General features: G+C 31.9%; 3 protein-coding genes across 3 annotated transcripts; 2 read left to right on the top strand and 1 right to left on the bottom strand.

The window, feature by feature from the left end:
- The first annotated feature begins 1206 nt into the window (after positions 1 to 1206).
- On the top strand, positions 1207 to 2248 carry LOC134230612 (uncharacterized). The gene is made up of 3 exons (XM_062712448.1): positions 1207 to 1287; positions 1384 to 1447; positions 1768 to 2248. The coding sequence occupies exons 1-3, from the start codon at positions 1207 to 1209 to the stop codon at positions 2163 to 2165; spliced, it is 543 nt and encodes a 180-aa protein (XP_062568432.1). The 3' UTR covers positions 2166 to 2248.
- A 7768-nt stretch (positions 2249 to 10016) lies between these two features.
- LOC134230609 (uncharacterized) lies at positions 10017 to 17859 on the bottom strand. The gene is made up of 4 exons (XM_062712447.1): positions 17744 to 17859; positions 17424 to 17642; positions 10615 to 10894; positions 10017 to 10072 (listed from the first exon to the last, which is right to left on the bottom strand). The coding sequence occupies exons 1-3, from the start codon at positions 17769 to 17771 to the stop codon at positions 10665 to 10667; spliced, it is 477 nt and encodes a 158-aa protein (XP_062568431.1). The 5' UTR covers positions 17772 to 17859; the 3' UTR covers positions 10017 to 10072; positions 10615 to 10664.
- Positions 17860 to 17970: 111 nt separating this feature from the next.
- Positions 17971 to 20935, top strand: LOC134230614 (contactin-3-like). Its single transcript, XM_062712450.1, has 6 exons — positions 17971 to 17981; positions 18072 to 18409; positions 18709 to 19023; positions 19215 to 19496; positions 20012 to 20302; positions 20803 to 20935. Exons 1-6 carry the CDS (start codon positions 17971 to 17973, stop codon positions 20862 to 20864), a joined length of 1299 nt encoding a protein of 432 aa, XP_062568434.1. The 3' UTR covers positions 20865 to 20935.
- Positions 20936 to 22541: the final 1606 nt, after the last annotated feature.

The following is a 22541-nucleotide window of genomic DNA, read 5'->3' as shown; positions in this document are numbered from 1 at the left end:
TGCAGAGATCTCATGCTTTTTTTATAAAAATTAAATGTACTTTATAGTTTAGATTTGAAGTTCTGCGAGTATTTAAATTAAAATATAATTTAATTAAAATCATCTTTAATCTTTAGATTTAATTCAAAATAATATTTTCGTCTTGTCAAAAAACGTTCCGCATTTTGAAACAATCCTATCAGGTTTTGCGTTTATCCTATCGTGTAGATCGTTTATCAGGTCTATCGTGTTTTGCGTTTATCGTGTTTTGCGTGTATCGTGTTTTGCGTTTATCGTGTTTTGCGTTTATCCTATCGTGCGTGTATCCTGTCCTATCGTGCGTGTATCCTATCGTATCGTGCGTGTATCCTATCGTATCGTGTATCCTGTAAAGAATAACGATGCGGGTACTGTATATTCCCACGCACTGCTCTATGAAAATTTCATCATACCATTTCATGGCCAATGAAAATAGAGCACGTGATTCGCAAGTATAGGGCGCTTTTTTTTTCGAAAATTTCTACATCGACAGCCATGGATGACGGCTGCGATTTTTTTTATCCAAATTTTTAGATACGGTAGAAACGGAAATCAAAATTTAAAATTCTGTAGACCAGTTAGGAAGCCTAAACATTTCACAATTAAACGATGTGTACCTCAAAGAAGAAGATTCTACACATATGGACTTTCAGACTATAAAATTTGACTTGGGTATTTTCTCGCGGGAGAATTCAATATATCAAAATGATGGTGACATGAAAATGGAAACTTTTGAATGTGTTGGGCCGAACGAATCACAGAATCGAAGGTTCGCTGAAGCTGTGTCGGATGATGATTTGTGGCAGCTGATTGACTCTCAGACAAATCCTAATACGCGGAGAAATACGAAATGGTGTGTCGAAATGTTTAATAAATGGCGCGCATCTCGAGAAAATGCACCTTACATGAAAGAAATGAACGCAGAAATGCTGAATTACTGATTACAACGCTTTGTGTTGGAGGTACGTAAACAGGACGGCAGTGAATATCCCCCGCGTACTCTCTTCTTCATTGTTTGTGGATTACTGCGTCATTTGTGAGAGGAAAACGTCCATAATATGAATTTTCTTGATGAACATGATCACCGTTTTGCCGTTTTCCGTAAAGTTTTGGACGCCCGTATGAACGAATTGTTATCAAAAGGCTTAGGCACCAAAGTGAATCAAGCTGAACCAATTTTGCCGGAAGATGAAGAAAAAATCTGGACTAATGGAGTATTCGGGTCACACTAATCTCAAGCTCTACAGTACACAGTTTTCTTATATAACTGTAAGATATTCGGTTTGAGGGCCTTTGACGAACACTTTGCTCCCAGTTTGAAATTGGGCAAGACAAACAAGGAACATTTATTCGAATTACGGGCAGATCAGAGGGGAGCTGAAACATCTGCAGCTTACCAATAAAGATTTAAAACATTACTGTCAAGAAGGTAAGTTGTATCTATTAGTATATTTTAAAATTGTACTCTACTAGATCTACAAAGCTTTTAATAATTTGTCCGGCGATTGCTTATTGTTGATGAAAATTAAAATAAGGCCACAAGTTTTGTTTTAAGAGTTATCTCCCTTTGATATTGATTTTCTACAGAATGTAGGCTAGGCCTAACGGGTTCGATTATGCGCAAGGCGCCGGTTTTGATATCCGTTTTGGAACACAGAGTTGGAAAAAAAAAACTGCTTCTCGATATTTGATCATTTATTCTTTAGGAAAGAAGACGTAGTGTATCTTATAATTTTCTTATTTTTTCAGGTGAACGGTGTCTTGCCGATTTCTATCGAACCTATCTCGAGGCTCTCAATGATGATGGACCTTTTTACCGCCGTCCCTTAGCTGTCGCAAGTCCTGTATGCGTGCGATATGGCGAACAAGTGCTGGGAGTTAACAAACTAAAGGGCCTGATGAAGGAAATTACAAGAAAAGCAGAACTGAAGGGAAACTTTACCAACCACTCGGGCAAGAGGACCTGCGCTACTCAGTTATACCACGCAGGGATCGACGAGCAGGAAATCATGTCTCGGACCGGTCACAGGTCAGAAACGGCAGTAAGGAAATACAAAAGATCAAATTCAGCACTACAGGAGCGTGTTTCCGAAGTTTTGAATCCCCCAAATGTGAAAAAAATTAAATGTGAAACAACCACGCTTTAAACGAATGAGTGTGAAAATATTCAAGATGAAAATTTGAGTCAGGTGTGCGACAGTGCCGTTGTATCTGAAAGTGAAATTGCGACTTCCAGACCAGCTGCATTTTAAAGCCAAATTTTTTTTTTATTTTTAACTCTGATGGCTTTCTTTGAACAGTGAAAAAAAAACAATTGTGTTTTCTTGCATTAAATGTCTTTTTTTGTTTTATTTCAGCACGTTTTCATTTAATGTTATGTACATGTAAGCACATGAAATTGCAATAAAATACCAGCTGCATTTCAAACAATGAAGTATTAAATCACAGGCTATACATGTATATAAAAAAATTGATATCATTATGGATATTGTGCTGCCTTTGCCTTAGGATGCAGCCAGTTAACCACACACAACATAAAGGTTTAAATCTTTATTGTTGATGTAATGTAATGGTAAAAAGCTGTAACAAATAAAATAAACAAATTAAGTCTCCGAATTAACAGTGTTCTTTAAATGTACATAGCTGAATTGTAAACATTAATGGTGATAACGGGTTTCCATAGAATAAATTTTTGGCGCGAGGTTTACCTACATAAAACATTATAGATGATGCAAATAATAATTGAAATAGCAATAATATGCTTTCTATTCAACCTCGATATACAATCAATCAACTTGAGTAGAAATATAATAACGATACACAGTATTTATGACTAGAACTTCAATACACAGATCTGTCGATTATTGTAATATTTAGACAATAAACAGCTACCAAAGAATAGGTAAAATATTTCTGATATACAAACACAAAATTTCACGAAATATGAACTTACACTGTGGTCAGCAGCAGGTATTTAAACAATAAAAACATAAGTGTCGCAAAGCCGCAGCCATGCGGTCGACATTGTAAACCGGAAACAGAAGAGTTCCAAAATGTTACAACTATGGGAGCCGGGACGGAACAGATATGTTAACTATGAGAGCTACATGTATACATGTAGATAATGTAATATGATAAAACTGGTGTGATATTATATTTTATTTCAGGATTATAACATTAATTTTGTATTTCATAAACTGCTCACTGTGTCTGAATAAATAAGACATAGCTTTGACAGAGGAGTGTTTGTCCCTTTTTACACCGCCCACTGTTACAACAAGAAAGGTTAAAACACACGTAAGCATCCAGCAATTCTTTTAAGCATTAGATTGAAAATTAATACTAGGTGCAGCGGATAGAAAATTTACTGAAATAGTTAAAATAAGCATCAAGTATAAAGAAGTTAATCTAAAAAGGTATGCAGAAATATCTATGAAAACAGATATAGCATAATCTATAAAAGATAATCTGTATATCTCTGTCTTTCTGTAATATTTTTTTATATTTTCCTGCAATTTACTATTGGCTCCTGCATTAGGTGTGTACGTCTCCGAGTTAATTTTATATGCAAGACCGTAATCAGAACGAAGGGGGCTAGTTACAAATAAGCTGATCATACAAGTGTAAATAATTTTGTTTAGAATCAATATTTTGCAAATCTAAGGTCGGTACAATAACAATATATGCTGACTGACCTATTTCACACATGTTCTATTTCATATTTTCCTTTTACCAAAACATGACATCGGACAAAAACAATTTGGATCTTTCTACACGTAATGCATGCAACTCACCGGCAAATGATATCATCTCTAATGTTTCAGAAGTCTTCGTTTGCTCTGCTCACAATTTGTACTGTTTAATTGGATTTTTGTGCATGATTAACGTTTTTTATTTCCAAATTTCATTTTTCTCACATTAGATATTTACTACAATGTGTTCCTATTTTGAATTATAAAAAGTACTACAAATTTCACTATAATTCATAGAAAATTTCATTTATGGTTCAACTTTTACATCAACACTGTTTTTCATTGTTACAATTATTTGAACATAAATAAATCTTAAAGTGTTCTTTATAATTTGTTCTGTAAAAATTCAAAAGATATTAGGTAGAGGGTCTGTTAAAAAGTGAATCTGTACTTTTTGTTTCCAAAAATATACCATTAATTGGATTAGTCTATTGTTTCAGCAAAGATCAAATAAAACAAATTCATCAGAAATTTAAATCAATTCTAAGGCCTAGCACAGCTTCCTGGTTATGCCAGGTTTTAAGATAAACAGAAATAAAATGTGAATAAAATTAATTAAAAAAATAATGTTTTAACCAATACATTTTAAAAAGTACAATTTAATGTACTGTATAAATAAGTACATCTTTTTAAATTGAATAATTTGCATCTAAAATTATTTATATGTATATTTTTTGTTAACAAAAAAAAAATATGTAACCAATCAATATAAGCGACATTTCATAGGAAAAAAAAACTTTAACATGTCAAACAAGAAAGGATTCTTTTAAAGTAAAAACAATCTTTGTTGCTCCAAAGAGTTTTTTGTTATACAGGGAAAAATCATATTACTAGAGGATCTCCATAGATTATTTTTCAAAAACGTTTCTACATCTTACAGAAGAGAATTATAAATACAGGTAAAAAGTTTAAAATTTTGCATGAATTGTTGTACTTTAAAGTCAATTAAATTATTACAGAGTGATTATATTTAGGATTATTTAAATAATCCTGATATTCTTTTATGAAATTTTCTCTTGATTTTGGATTTGAATCCTTATTAAGGAAATTTTAAATAAATGACTATGATGAAAGATGATTTCATAAAGCTGTTTTTAAATACTTGCTGTGTTTATTATTAAAGAAAGTTTTTTTTTGGGGGGGGGGGGGGGGCTTTCGTCACCATAGATAAAATAATATTTGTAAAAATGCCACTAATAAAATACCGTTTAGTTATTATATAAATTATATATATGTATAGCAGATCATTTCAATTTGTTCAGTTTTCTTGACTTTCTTCCATTACTTTATTTGCAGTTAAACGCTGTTAATGTTTTGTTGAAATTCTGATGCAAAAAACCTTTATTTAATATGTTATTTTCCTTGAAATGCAGTTGTGTTCCCCCGATTTTGGGTAGAAAAGCATGTTTTTCATAAGGATAATATTGACAATTATGATCTCACTTAATATCAATTCCTCGTATACTTTATCAAAAATTTATTATCAAAAGACTATTTCATTGTACATTTTCGACATGACTTTTTTCAAATACCGATATCATATTTAATTATTGGTTTAGGTGTAATCCGATTATTAATATATTCTATATATAAAATATTCCATATATTAAAAAGATATTGTTTATTTACAGTTAACATTTTTATGTCAATCAACGCTTTGGATGAAAGGTGACAATACAGGTTTCAGCGACTAAGTCAAACTTTTGAGAATTTCTTTTCTGCTGCAATAGATATTCCACACCCAGTTAAAATGATATATTCTGTAGAGGTTCTGAGATAATTCAGTTTTGTTTTTTAGATTTCTAGAAAATGATTAAGGTAAGACGACAGCTTCATCAAAAATATATAACTTTTTCCTACGAATTTATCATTGAAGTCTAGGTACTTGAACAAGTTTCCTCACAATAAATTAAGGTACCTTACCAGGCATTTTGACAAGATACCACAGGGTCATATTTCTTATATAACCCTTTTCGGCAAACTTCTGAATGCGCTTTATCACAATCTTTGGTATACTTATATTTAAATTTTTTTTTAAAACAATGTAGAAATCAAAAGATAAAGACAGATTTGAAGTTTTTTTTAATGTAATACCAAGAGATACAAAACAAATATTTATGGAACGTGCCGGCTGACCTTAAATAAAATATTCATTCCTTTGTTATTGGCAACTATTATATTTACTTCATCTTTTTTGCAACTTCAAATTCAGATGTATTTTACCCATTTCAATACTTGTTTAACCCACATTACAGTTGTGTGTAAGTAGATTTTTTATTTGAGGAATAGAACATATCATATTTTATCTGGACGCCATCCTTTATGTATTATTTTGTTCACTTTGCTTATCTGAAAATCGCTTAGTTTAAATGCACTTTTTAACTCTGTCTCACTGAGAGAACTGAAAAAGCTTCCATCCAATACTTCCCGTTCACATACAGAGGCCAACGATGTTAATTTGGCCGTTTTAAATAAATTGACGACCTCTTCAGTTGTCATGTCACTGAATTTTTCCTTCCAAGGTCTTGGTTGTTTTTTGCCATCTTGTTTTGTTACTCCTAGGGACGCCTGGAATCTAGATGTCGCATACTTACGGCGTATAATGGGTGCAAGATTTGTTAGATCTGGGTAGTCGTAGGCATCACTACCTTGACTATCAAGCCCGAGATCACCACGTCTTGGTAAAACACAACAGGAATGAGGATGGCTTAACGTAGGCACATTTTTGTTCTGCTTTATCTATAAAAACAATACAATTTTAGGTAATTGAAATATTGACAATACTATCTTTTTTATTAAGTCTATTAAAATTTTGTACATAAATTTATGGAAATAGGATAATTGTAAAATACCTTTACAAAACTCCATGAGCCACGTTCAATCTTTTCTGAATCGTCTTAAACAAAAAGAAAATAAAATCACCTGATCATATTTATGTAGTTTTGTAAGGCCCATGGATCATGAAACATGTTAATCTTGAGTAAAATCTGATCTGTATATTGAATTACTTATCAAGCCAGGCAAAGATTAATCTAAATATTGTTTCACAACATGTTGTTATCTGCAAATAGAGTATTTCAGAAATTGTTAAACATTTTACAGGCACTTAGACTTAAACTGCTTCATGATCATGGGACCTGGTCTTTTAACAATATGCTGGATTACAGTTGGTACTAATTGTTTCCCGTTATTAGCAGATATTTTGTATTGATGTGAAGAATTTATTTTTAAAACCTCTATATCAGATAAAAGCAGTTGCTGTGGCCTTCAACTTGACATATCGATTTATCGACGACATATTATAAATTAGCAATGGTTACTTTCAATTCTAATGTCGATACGTCATTTCATAGACAGCTTTATTAAAAGATATCACAGAGTCTGACGCATCCTTTTCATAACTAGATATTTACTGGAAGAAGACGTTGATAGTACCCTAACAACAATATCAACAAAGCTTTATGAAAATCGTGATGACTTTAACTTTTCAATCGTCAGCTTCCCTTCCTTATGCAGCAAAATACCTTATCACCTCTACATGGAATGAATGTCTCATAGTTGATTTGATGAGCAAGAACTTTCCCTACGTATGAAATTCTTTTTAAAACGAGGCAAGCTATTAACAAACATGTTAATGAAGCAAGAATTTCAACGGTCTCGTTTGAAGGTTTATGGTCGATACAATTACCTTGACAGCAAATACAACAACGTTTAATAAGGGCAAATAGCAACTTATTTTATTTATAATAATTGTTAGCCCATTATATTTATGAAGGATATGGAGATAACGAATAGAATTCAATCTCAAAGTCCATAAAACAATAAAAAATAGGGGCAGAGCAAATACGGACCTCCGAGACATCAGAGGTGGGATCAGGTACCATGGAGGAGTGAGCATCCCCTGCTGACCAGTCACACCCGCCTTGTGCTCCTTGTCATGATCGGGAAATAACGGAAAAATCCGTCGTCAATTCAATGTATAAATAATGGACTAACAATAAGTATGAAAAACGTCCATCAGCTTTTGATTCAATGAAAAATTGTATTTTTTAGTAGAACACACTTGAAATTATAAATTCCAAGTTTCATCTTATCTTGTCAATTGATATATCTTTAGGCATAAGCTGATGTTAAACAAAAGAATACGTCACAATGATCTTTCTCCCAAATTTCAAAGTTTAAAATGTTTGCTAAATACATGCACTAGGTATTATTTATGCTAGGAGATTACAAACTATGAATCTTTTTTAATTGTTGCATTGTTGTGCCCTAACTTTTTGAGATCTGCCAATCCAAAAGAAGCCTAATAATACTTTAATAAACAGCTGCATAGCAATGCTATTGAATACAATGTTATTAAAAGATGAGTTTCAAATTTGTCAAAATTGCTCTTCATTCATTATACTATTTATTTTGAAACGAATAAAAAAAATCGCTTTCATTTTATTTCATTAGCCATTTTTTCCAATTTCACTTAAATCAATCCATATCTGATATACAAAATTTTTCAAAAATGATTCTTAGAAATGCTTCTTGCGTCGTCAGATAAGCATTCAATGACATCTTATTAAGTTCAAAAAAGTGATTAACCAGGATTAAATCATTGAAAAACTTAACATATGCGTATATTTTTAAAAAGATATCTTTAATGCATTAGTTTTCTAAATCCAGCGTTTTGTGGATTTTTATCTTCAATTTTTGTTGTATCCGACACATGAACATATTTATGTTTTATATTTAGGGCTGGGCAATAATATCGATATTTCAATATATTGCGATACAATGACAAAAAATATCGTATCGCAATACGATTTTATAATATCGATATATTGGCAATATGCTTATATTAAGGAGATTTGTTATTAAATATAAAAATGGACTTGTGAAAGTTTGATATTAAGTCAAACAGTAAGACAGAAGTTGTTTTGTGGGAACATTTCAGAGCATAACTTTAATGAAATCAACACGATTTGTTTTCCGTGTTGGTTACTTATCATAGTTATGTACATTCTGCATGTAAATTAAAGTAAATATAGTAAGAAAATGCCATTTAAATTACATTGAAAATATTGCAATACATATCGCAATACAGTTAAGAATATCGCAATATATCGCAATACGAAATCTCGGGCCAATACCCAGCCCTATTTATATTAGAATTACCTGACAAGCTACGTAAAGTTGAATGCAACCAATCACCGTCTTCACGTTGTCTTCCTTTAGGACCAGATGACTTTTCCCAAGTGGTAAATTTCAAGGTCTTCTCAATGTTGAGCATAATGTCTATAGCTGATTTTAAGACGAAACCGAAGTTTGATTTTGTTAAAAACAAACGAGGTGCAATACCACAATACATGCCATAAATTTCCATAATTCTGTCAATATCTGCCGCCAAACTATTGTCAGATGGATCAGGGGGGTTTCCCCACCCATTTCTATGAGGCAAAATACCACATATAGTTTTGAATAAAATGTACATCAAAGGTATATCACAGCGTTCGTAAACATTAGAATAAATATCTGGTTGTAAATAAAGTAATCTATACTGAGATGGGTTTAATAAAGGCTGCAGAATCTTTTTATACATCCTTAGTTTTTCTCCAAAAGAATGTGTTGGTTGATAATGCAGCAGAACTTTTCGAAAAAGGGCAAAAAATTCTTCCCTTAAGAAGAAGGTATGGTTTTAGCTTTATTGCGCCCTAAAAATGTATTGACATCAAAAAGTTTTGAAACTGGCTTATATTATTAGGAAAATAAATGACTGATAAATCAGGAAAGAATATGGCATGAAGATTTACCATTCTGCAAATATGACGTCATTAATGTGAAGCATTTCTCTATTTTCCACAGAAAAAGCCTCAAAATGGCACATTTCAAGGGAGATTTTCCTTTAGAAAACATTGTCCACAGCTGTCGCCCACAATAATTTTTTGATATCTTATGCAAAATTCAATTACAAATCACATATCTCAAGATCTTTGTGGGCGATGCCTGTGGACAATGTTATCTGAAAGAAAATTCCATTGAAAATTGGTGTCTTCTGCAACTTTTTAAGAAAATACGGGAAAATGCATTTGTTTATGACGTCATAATTAGCATTTAAAAACACATGTGATAAGAATGACTTGTATGATTTTTCTACATTGAATTTCAATTATTTGAAAAGCACGAGTTTTCAACTTTTACATCAGTTTCATTTTTTAGAAAATCACAGGGCAAAATTTGTATGGAAACCATACCTTCCTCTTTCATACCGAAAAAAATTGATGCTGTCTCACATGAGAATGATGCTTCTCCATATTCTAAAAAGAAATTTGAAAGGTGAGTTTATGTTCTTTTCCTAGAATGAAACATATGGGGATAACGAACCTAGATATATAAACTCCGCATGCAAAAGTATACAAATAAGTAAACTGTGCTCTTTCATGTTGCTCACAGAATTCAAAATTCAAGTTTGAAAAGGAAACTTGCCTATCTATTACATGTTTAAGAATCTTGAATTTAAATTTATCTACAAGCAGCATCGTGAGATAATAAACTGACTTTAAATTTTAGACGGGTACATCAAAATTTCTATAGATATTGTTTGTCAACTGATTTAATTACAATATAGATCTATGATAATATGCATAATTAGATTAAACATCAGAGGTAAGCCTGTGGGATATTTTTTTTTCAATAAAATCATGCGGTTAACCTCACTAAGTATACAGAGTAAACGCAATGTTCAGCTTTATAAGAAAACCTCTTCTAAGAATTTCACTTCCATTTTCCTTCATATTTTGAGTGTGAAATCTGGCTTTGTTTGTAGAAATTAAAAGAGAAAAGGTATAGGAGTATTTACCTGTTTTTTCAATATTGATCACATATCCATCAATTTCAATTCTATCAACCTTATACTCCGCTTATTTGAGCATCTCTTCTCTTTTCTTTAAGAGTGTTTCGGCAAGTTTTTTTTTCGACTTCTATAAGAATAATGAAACTGCTTTCTCGAATAACGCCGACCACCTGGATGGATTTAGGATCACATTCTACGATTGCTGCCACTGTTTCAACCAAGGATTCCAACTTTATAAAATTTTCTATATCGTCGACAACATGCAGTCTAACACGTGAACACCCATCTGTGAAAGATAATTTATATGTTGATAACTTAAATGCATATTCTACATTTTATTTAAACCCTTACATAATGAAACTGAATTTTGTGAACTTTGGAGAGCAGGTATTCCAATTTCAATTCCCACGGGTACCAATTGCGCCCCTATATCGGAAGATGTTTCTTTTTTATGAGTGTAATATAAACTTTCTGCATGAAAAGAAAGATTCTTGATTATACATATGATTGATTGATTGTATATTGTTTATCGGGGCTCGAGAATTTTCCAGTCATGGAGATGCCACCAATTGCCGGTGGAGAGCTGTAAATTTTGTCCTTTACTCAGCTCTCCGGGCCATTGAGCAGGGAGTGATCTTTTCGTGCCAGTACCTACTGCGACACGGGACCTCGGTTTATACGCCCCATCCGAAGGACTGGTCTCCACGTCCCGCAGTGGGATTCGAGCCCGCAACTCCTTACTTACTTACCCTCTTACCAATGCGCCAAGCGGGCAACTCACACTTCAGATGACAATGAAATAAACTTAAGGGGAAATATCTCTCTGCTCGAAATTTCAACATTATTTTAAATTCTCAACATTTATTTTTATCAACAACAATAGCATAAGATTCAAATGTAAAATAGTTTGAAGCTTGAAGCTTTGCTTACTTTTTCAGAAATAAATAATATGTCAAATGATGATGTGAAGAAATTTGATATGGTAAATAGAAAGATTAATCAATTTTATCTCACAATAAAATTGGATATATAAGGTATATATGAAAATTATAATTACTCTCATACCTATCTAATTCTCATTATAAAACATACTGAAGAGTTGCTGTTTATATCAGAATATCTAATTGATTTATGCGCTAGAAGATAATACCCATCCATCAACAAAAGTTATCTTTCCATTATCGCCCTTGAAAATAGTTTTTATTAAACAAAATATCAATTACATATTTTTAAACAATTTTGCATCTGAAATTTCTATAAGAATTGAATAAATTATACGTTAAAAGATAGAAAAATCTCATTTGACACCGTTTAAAGTAACAAGGTATAAATGTTTAGGTAAAATATTATAAATAATTAACAAAAAGATAAGCAAAAGAAACTAGAAATTAGCATCTGAAAATTAGAACAGATACGATAGATGTGGACTATAAAGCCGTCCTATTTAGTGAAATCCGTAAATTCTGACATGATAATTCATTGAATTCCGTCAAAATTGTCCCCAGAGAGTTATCTCTCTTATCAAAATTGTCTTCAGAAGGTTATCTCTTTTATCAAAATTGTCTTCAGAAAGTTATTTCTCTTATCATGTGTTTTCTGATCAATTCTTGATTGGTTGTATAAGGTGATGGAAGTGTAATTATGTCAGTTTTATGAATCAGACATTTGACATAGAGACCTACATTAAGTAATTCTCTTATACTACATGTAATGAGTAATATGATTCTAATTTTATTAAATGTAAAATCTGTAATTTTTGCACTTAATTCCTGATATCATTTTTTCTAGAGTAAATGTATAGTGAGAGTGAAACCTTATACATAGAGTTACCGGTATGTGTATATAGTACATTGTAAATACATGTACATTGCTGTCTCACTTTTCATACTTTTTAAGTAAACTTTATTTTATGATTATTATAGATATCTACAAAGTTGTTTATTGTTGATTTGTAGATATTGAGTTTTTCCTATGCCTGTCTATAGTGTATGAAGCTTATATGTAGTTGTGTATGATCCATTCGCATCGAATTGTATGCATGACGCATGTAATGTTGTTGTTATGCCGAACAATAATTTATCATGTAGATATACATTGAAATGATAATTATTGTAATGGTTTAACCCCCATCCCCGCAATCACGCATTTTAACGCATATACCGTTGCCCCGCAATCACGCATTTTAACGCATATACCTTTGCCCCGCAATCACGCACTTTAACGCACTTTTCGTTTTTGGCGTTTTCCGCTATTATAACGCGTAAAGTTTTGATGGTATGATGATAAATGATTAGATTATAAATTTTGTAATTCCATTCTAATATCTTTCGCAAACAATAATATTTTTCCTCAATTTAATATGTCCGAATCGTTCGATTTATTTGACGAAACTTGAAATGCGAGACAAATTAAGGTCTTTCTTTTGACGCTGAATAAGCTCACCACTTGATCCACTTGTTTTGGTGATGTGGAAGTCACTCAATCTTGTGTGAGATGGGACCCTTGATTCAGAATTTATCGAATTCGACGAATGATTTTTTTTATGTAAGTGTTTGATAAAAACCGGTGCAGAAATCAACAGAAGAAACGTATAATATTACACAAGAATTTTTAACACTCATACAACCGTAGAGAAAAGAAGTTTGTTCATAGAATATAGCTTTGTTCCAGTTTACATGTAATCTTATGTTACATGTAGTCTCATGTTGTCTTATTTCTTGTTTTATTTGAATTCAAATCCGTAAAACCTGATTATTTTCCTACCTTACAAATGATACACAGAAATAAAAAAAATACACATACACAAATAAAAAGGGACAGAATAAAGGAACGACAATATCATGTTGAAAAAGAGGTTGATTTAAATTTGAATGTTTTCATTATCAAGTCTACGTTTCCGATTTTGTAAATAAAAAGTGTCGCACTTACTCGATTCTAAACATATACGTATACATGTATACATAAAACAAAGGTATTCGGAAAAAAATTAAAGTATACTGAATACTTGTTTGATATTTTTTTTTTATATAAAGGCAGAACAAACAAGAAGTCTGTGAGCCAATGCTCACCAATAATGCCCCACTCTGATGTGAATTTACACAAGTTCAGTTACAGGCAGATGCACGGAAAAAAATATGAAATTGTTATCAGATTCATATGCAAAAAATCCCACTATATGACATTGTCTCAACAAAGATTGTGCTAAAATTTATAGAATCTGCGATGAGTAGTTGAATAGAAAAATGCGATAAAAATTTGTTACATGTATGTTTGGTACGGACAGACGCACGGTAATACAGGAAGTTGACATCGGATTTGAACAAAAATGAAACCACCATATGGCATGCCACAGTGACGAATGTGCTAAAATTTAAAACATCTGTAACGAGTGCTGTGTACGTGCTGAGAAAACTGCGATTAAAAACTTTGTTACGGACAGACACACAGCTAGATAGACGGAAAAACACACAAGGGTAAAACAGTATACTCGGTCTCGTTCGCAGCGGGGGTATGGTTAAAATACTTATGTCTACTGATTAGTTTTATCAGTGGGAGTATAGTCCCTTATAGGGATATATCCGCTTCGAGTACGTTCATATCGTGAGTATATTATTTGAAAATATTCACTCATATCAGTCGCTTTCAAAATGTTTGAAAAAATATATATACTCTGTAGGTTCATGTATGTCAACACTGCATACTTTAAAAATAATAAGTTTTGAAAAATCTTAATTGGCGAAGTAAACTTTCAAGAAGAGGAAGGCGATGTGGTCTGATTGGATTCTTCAACCAGCAACATGTTTATGTTATACTCAGAGAATACTTTTGTCATCCACTTGTGTATGGACAGTTAACTCGTGACTGTTTTCAAAGGGTAGTGCAGCTGGTAAATACGTGTACTATGTAGATACATTAATGAGGAGCAATGCATTTGGACGCTTAAAACTTCATTCTTTCGGGGGGGGGGGGGGGGGGGTATACATCTTTGACCAACAGCGATCTAAAATCTAAACTATTCTCCGTATTTCTTCTCCGGAATTATATTATTACATTTAGAATTTCCGGTATGTTTTTCTTCGATCAACAGCTAGCTTATTAAATAAAGGGACTGATTATAAAATATATTTAGCGTTTCATTTTACGACAGGAATGCTTAGCATTTCGGACATTTTTTTTTGAAGGGGGGTGTGGGGGTGTATATGGATCTTGTCTACAAAGTTTATGAAAAATCGATCAATAAAAAAGAAAATCAGCTACACTTGAACTATATTATGTCAGTGATGTCCGACACACATGAAACTGATCTCAATTTAACATCCATGTTTTTTAAAGAAAATAAAGCTTCTGATGTCAATTACTTGCCGGTATTGTTCAAAGATAATAATTTTCAATTAAGAAAGTCTTCGTTCACAGTTTTATTTCCTGAAATTTACTCTTCAATAAATGTCGGAAAATAAAACTATAAATTGTCAGTAAACTATGTTATGTCGGAAATAAAAAGTAGAATATAAATAATCGGAAAAAAGAATGCAGTCAAAATATGGAGATAATCTGTTTATTCTCCTGTCTGATCTATATGAACATTTATTTCGGTCAGAATTGTATATCTTTAACAAACACAATCAATTAATTTTTTTCTGTCGTTAACTTGTATTTTTCAATACTATAATAGTAATATCATGGAATATCACAAAAGTATATAGTGAAAAATTTATATTCACTACGCATTAACTCCTGATAGAACCTGAGTAATTGATTAATTATATTATATATCATGTTATTAATTAGATTTTTTCTGCAAGTTTGAATAAATTGATATAAATACGTCATTTTCTTAATTACAGTGGACAGGTTTTCGTGTACATCGACCCTGCATGTTCATAAAGTTCATCGTGTCATAGAAATCTGATGGCAACCCTAAGAAAAATTGGAACTACTTTTTATATTTCTCAAAAAATATAGCTACAATTAATGCAATTTCATAGAAACATTTTTAAGAGTACTGTCTCGTTTACTCCACAAATAATCGGAATACTTATAGGACAATATCGGGAAAATGTCGAGGACTGATCGCTTCGTCCGAGGAGTTCTTGGACTCGTTTGTAAACTATTCTATTGGTTTTAAAATGTGTAAAAATTCCATTGCAACAAAAAACTTCCTTTCGATGTTTTTCTGTTTTAATTTATTTATTTATTGCAAATTCGCCTACAGCCCCATATCTCCCAAGTTTTTCTTCATTGATAAACGTGCTGATTTTTTAGTAGCCCACATGTACTTGTAGGTGTAAATATTCTGCAATCTTCGCTATAGCCAAGGGGTTCCGATACGCTTAACATCTCCACCATGCACTAGAGTAGATTTTGGATCGAAAACCCTTGGCTAGCAAGGTTTAGATATATATTGCTAATTTAAGACTGATTATTTTAATGTCGAGTCCCATGGCAGTATTTCATCCGTATATCAGCCAAAATATTAATAAGAAGATGTGATAAGTTAAATTTTATTACATGTATTTTGAAAATTAAAATGTTTTCCATCGACTATGTGCAAGTGGTGTTCAATAGAAATTAAGCGATATCATAATATTCCAACAATATTTATTAATTAAAAAAAAAACCCTCTCGAATAAATAAATCAAGTTAAATGTGCTGAAAGCTACAAATCCTTGTTGTCCTAAAAAATATATTAAAAACGTGTTATAAAATTTTTTTTCTCAAGTGATAATCCTTTTCTACTAGGTAGACCTCATTTCTAATTTTATTTATAATTGAAAGATTCTGCAAGTTTCGATAAAATGGTAATGCATGTGACTGAAGAAATAAAAAAGGGGGATGTGTCGCTGTCTGTCATTTTAACAGGAGCATAAAAATGACACCCTGAATGAAACTCAAACAATTATTTTGAACGAAGTTTTTGATTTAGATTTAAAATTCATAATAAATTACCTGTAAACTATGATAATATATCAAGTCTGTAAAAGTCCACATAAAAGAATTATTTAAACAAAATAAACAGGATTAAATCATCATCAAAATACTTGAATTCATTTTAAAGATGATTGTATAAATATTAGGGCTATATGTACGGCAACAGTTGCTAATTATACACCGTGTAAATGCATCCTCAAACCACGTCTTTTCAGAACGTAATCGCAAGTGCGCTGCGGGGAAAAGGATAACGTCATCAAAAGTTAACAAATGTAATGCTACTATTACGTCACAGACAGCGAAAGGGGCAAAGAGTTAATGATAAATAGTCATTGATTACAGAAGTGGGAGATTTTATTGTGTATTTTGCAAAGTTTTATGCTAGATGTTTATAATTCATTTCATTATAGGGTTTCTTTTCTTATTGATTGATAAAGAGCTTATCTTGTTATACCATAACCAGCAGCCCTCTTGTTTGTTTGACATCAACAAGTATCATACAAGTCTGTTACAAAAAAATCTAACGATGACGTTAAAGTTGTCAGTTAACATATTTTGAATATATGGAATGAGAGCAGAGTAGGCGAAAACACGAGGTTGGTATTTTATCGCAACAATGAGCTAATGCAAACTATAGTTAGGTCGAATTTGCTGACGTTTTCTATGCAACTTGTTGGGTCATTTTTCCATGAATTGAATAGGGATTTTTGTACGTTTGTCCGGGCATGACAAGAAATACCGCGCGGGTGTGATAAGTCGACAGAGGATATAACTCGATTTTCTTTTAAAATCCCAGTTTGCTCTGCTCACAATTTTGTATTATGTCAACGGACTTACGCACATGTTTATTTTTTGTTTCATTGTTAGAATTAAAAATCTATATCTACCTGCGTGTTTCTCCTCCTGAAAATAACACAATCTCTCCTTCCTACTGGTGGCGAAATCAATGCATTTTTGTTCTAGATCCGGCCGTTTAATGAGTCTCATGAGATACTGCATGGCTATAACATCTCGGTCAGTAAAAACTTTTTTATGTTTCAGTAGATTCAGGAATTCTGTGACACTGTTCAAGCTGTTGAGAGATTCTTCATCCACTGCCAATATTTCTGAAAATTGTATCACGTAAATTAATGGATCACTGAAATGTTTAATAAATCAAATAAACGATGCAGGATGGAGACACCAGAGTTTCGTAAATGTTTGGTACCTTTCAAGGAATCCTTTAGAATGATCATTTCTGGTCCTGAAATTTGTTCTATTAAAGCACGTCGTAAATTGTTAAACCTAATCTTTATCCCATTGTCCTTGTAGATGGAAAGATTGACCCCTAAAATCAAAATAAATATAAAAATGTCTATAAAACATTAAAGAAAATTTACAGAAAAAAGTAATAATCTAACGAAGGAGAAATTTTAATAATCAAAACATATCAATATGTCCTCAAAGTAAAGAAAACTTAAACATGATAATCTGTCCTAATAGTAAAGAAAACATGTGTCCTCAAAGAAAAGAATTCCCAGATATTAAACCTCCAGACTAAAGAAATTTTCCGCCAAAACAAGAAGTCAGTTGATCAACAAGTTTGTTTTATATACAATCATTCTGTGTGGTGAAAACACCTGCTTTGAAGCTATATTGGACAGATGTTCACCCTCCAATAACTGGCCAATCACGTGGGAGAAAATACAGGGAAATATAACAGAACAACTCGACACAAGTAAAAAGAAGTACAGGGGCAGTTCCAGTAGGTGTTTAGTGATAACAGAGGTATCAAAGGAGGACGAAGGGGAATATAGAGCCGTCATCTCGAGAGAGAACAATGGAACACACATGAAAATACCAAGCAATTCCAAGCGATTGACAGTTACTGGAGGTAAGTGAGAGAGAGAAAAAAAAAGAGAGAGTTGTTATAAAAAAGATTTATAAAATATTCTTTGTTGTCTGTGGCACTAACCTAAATGATAAATATTTAAAACATAGCTCATTTTTTTTAAATCGAAGAACCGAAAACACGTGACAATTTTAAGTAGGAAGGGAATTATGAATAAGACGCTCTCTCTTTTAGGTTTTTACTACGGTTGCATAGTAATTTATCAACAGGAAATAGAATAGATTTATATTTTGTTGATAATTAAAAAGTGCAGTAAGGATATACATTTGGCACTATTTTAGATTGTCCAACTCTAGCAATGCCCAAGGAAGTTGAAGTCCCTTATGGTTCAGTAGCTGTGCTTCAACCTGTCATAGAGGCATGCCCACCCCCGGAGTCTATAGAATGGCAAAAGAGCAAATGTATGGATCCAAACGCGGAAGATTTCAAAATAATTGACTTAACAAAGCCGAAATATTTAGGGAGTACACTGGATCAAACAAACTCAAAATTAGTCATAAATGATACATCATTTAAAGACGGTCTTTTTTATCGACTTCTTGTAGAAAATATGGTTGGCAAATCCACCTGCAGTACATTTCTCAACGTTGTTGGAAGTAAGATTGTTTTACACGTTTATTTTTTTGAAATAGTACAAACATTATCTCAAAGGATGAAAAAAAAATTAAAATTATTATATTGAGTATAGGTTTGAGTTAAAATGGATTGTACTTTCACTTATTAAATACTTTTTCTTGTTTTCTTGACTGTGTACATGCTTTGATATAGATCAATTGATTTTATACAGCTCCCCTTAATGTGATAATGAAAGATGACACTGATTTTCTAGAGAGGAGAATAACCCTGGTTTGCAAAATTCTCTGTGAAAGCACGCATCCATTGACAGGAGTAGTGTGGACAAAAGACAGCAGTACGATAGATGTTTTAAGTTGTAATGGAAAATACATAGGAGGTGGTATTGAAAACCCATCACTAACAATCAACAACCTCAATGCCTCTGACGCTGGTGTATATCAATGCTGTGTCTCCAAAATTGTTGAATCAACGCACAGCGAACAAGTGATTCTAGGTATCTTTTTAGTCATTCGTACCAAACGATCGAGTGAGCTACTCTGACGGAAGGTATTCGAAGTGCATTTTTTTGTCCTTCAAGATTAATATCTTCATTTCTACCTACAAGCCCTATACCAAATTCAAACAAACCTATCGTAAGCATTACTAGGAAAAAGACATTTATTTTTTCTTTCAAACCCTGTAAGGTGATCAGGTGATGGTTTAATGGCCAAGATTTGTTTTGCTACCGATATGTATAGTTTCCATGGACTTTTTACCTTGATTACTGCTCGTTATCGCCATATATATATATATATATATATATATATATATATATATAAAGAGTGTTTATCGTCAACATAAGAACAGGGTAGAAATATATTGACATTTAGAGGAGTAACAAATTCAAAGAAAAATCAGAACAAAGGGCAATGTATGCATGTATTTTTAAACGTCATTTTGAAGATCAACATAATAATATTCATATCATAAAATTGTTAGTAAAGTTTTATTTCTTCCAACCATTTTCAGCTGTACCAAATGTTAAACTCTTAATGAGGGACAGAGACATTGGAAATAAAGTTCTGAAGGTGCAAGCATCCATCAAATCCGTTCCGGATGCCTTTATGATAGAGTGGAAAGTAAAGATGACTCCGGGCGATGAATTCAGACCAATTAATATACACGACGAAACCTACATGGGGAGCACAATTTCTCTTCCAAATCCATTGCTAATTGTCAATAAATACAACACCAAGAATTTGCAATCATATAGAATAGAAGTTACCAATTTTCTTGGTGTTAGGATTGTTACAAGTCAAGGTAAGGTTAAGGTAATGCAAACAACTGTTTTAGAATATGAACATAATATTAGAATACTAGTACATGTATATCGGTTTGGCAAGGATTTGGCATCGAATGTGAGGTGTTTTTGTTTACCTATTCTTGCAGACCATTACGATAAATTGTAATCATCACTTAAATATTTAAACGATGATCGAATACTAGTTTTAGACAATGTTTAATGTAAAAAAAGTAATCTTTTAGACTTTCTTAGGAGCATTCAGAAGAAAAGAAGAAAAATCGATTGAGAGATTATAATGACAAATATATTTCAAAATATTTCACACAGATACACGTGTATGATTTGTATATCAATTATTTTTTAATATTTATCATCTGCATTCTAATTAATCATTTTTGAAAAAAATTATTGATCTGAAAATATATTTCACGTAATTCAAAACAATAAAGATAGCATTCCTATCAGTAAATGTTCCTTTGAAAAAGAAACTTATTTGCAAGAATTATGTGTGTTTTAGAGGCTCTGAAAGAAAAGCAATTACCCAGAGAAATTGGTATGGACTGTTTGAACGGTAAGTGAAATAAATAGAATAGATTCGACATTTTGTTCTTAGGTATTGATTTTAGCACATATGTAAGACAAAGATTTATTAAATATTTACATTTCGAAACACGAGTATCATCCAAAAACCCTTGTTTCGTATATGTACTTTCTCAAATATAACGCAAATGATTTTCAAATTATTACATATTGTTTATCATTTCTGAGGACTTTGACTTTGCTATTTTGTAATGCATGCTGTTACGTGATGGAAGTGTGCAATGATGTGAATTTTTAGAGCTAAGAAATGGAAAGTTATTGATATATACGCAGTAATTGCTTGTATGCTTTATTTAAAAGAGAATGTATCTTTTATGAATTCCTATTGCTTACAACAGGCGTGACCTGTCAACATCAGATGCTCACTCCTCCTAATCATCTGATCCCACCTCTAGAAGTTTTATTATACCCTCTTTACATATTTTTATTAGTTCGATCAATGTTCATTAGTTTCATTTTTTATATATATTTTCTACATAGTGCTTTAGAATGAAAATGAATTTTTTTATTAGAGAAATCACACAAACTCTTTGTTTTGGTCTAATTCTTTTTTTAACTTAGAGGACATATCATCATGTTTTCTTTATTTTGAGGACAGGTCATCCTGTTTTCTTTACTTTGAGGACAGATTATCATTTTTACTTTACTTTGAGGACCAGTCATCATGTTTACTTTGAGGACATATTAACATGCTTACTTGACTTTGAGGACCAATCATGTTTTCTTTACTTTGAGGACAGGTCATCATATTTACTTTGAGGACAGATTAACATGTTTACTTTACTTTCAGGACCAATCATGTTTACTTTACTTTGAGGACAGGTCATCATGTTTACTTTGATGACAGATTAACATGTTTACTTTACTTTGAGGACCAATCATGTTTACTTTACTTTGAGGACAGGCCATCATGTTATCATTGAGAACAGATTATTATGTTTACTTTACTTTGAGGACAGATTATCATGTTTACTTACTTTGAGGACAGATTATCATGTTAACTTTTTCAAATCATTATGCTAACTTAATTATCAGGGCAGATTTTTACTTTACTTTAAGGACAGATCATGATGTTTATTTTACTTTGATGACAAATCTTAAAGTTTAATTCACTTTGAGGACAGACAATGTTTTTTTCACTTTGAGGACAAATCATGTTTCCTCTTAATTTTGAGGACAGATCATCATATTTTCTTATTCAAAAGGTGGATCACATATTGTGTTTGTGTGTGTTTTAGGACAGATGTTTTCCTTACTTTGAAGAATGAACATAATAATTGCTTAATTATTAGGACAGATATTTTTTTTTCTCTGACAGTTCAGAATTCTTTACACTGAGATCAGTCATGGCTTCTATACTTTGAGATGAAATATCAGAATGTTTACTTCTGCCACATCAGAACAGATCATAATGATCTCTTTACTGATAGACTAGTATTTTTTCTATATGATATATGTGTAATAGAGTGAAATTTTACATGTTTTTAATGAATTTATTTTTCAGGTATTTTCTTTGATTTTATGATCATTTTCAGAGTTTAAATTGAAATATTTAAATAAAGATTTATTTCATTCAAACTATAAATTAAAGTATGTGTTTTGTTATTTTATCATTTATGAAGTCTTACAGGTAAAGTATTTAGTTATCTTTTGGGT

This window comes from Saccostrea cucullata, unplaced genomic scaffold (assembly GCF_032062105.1).
Source record: "Saccostrea cucullata isolate Sc308-1 unplaced genomic scaffold, CSIRO_AGI_Scuc_v1 ctg12315, whole genome shotgun sequence".
NCBI classification, from domain to species: Eukaryota; Metazoa; Mollusca; class Bivalvia; order Ostreida; family Ostreidae; genus Saccostrea; species Saccostrea cuccullata.
The sequence above is the reverse complement of the archived record's forward strand: the minus strand, read 5'-3'. Positions and strand labels throughout refer to the sequence as shown.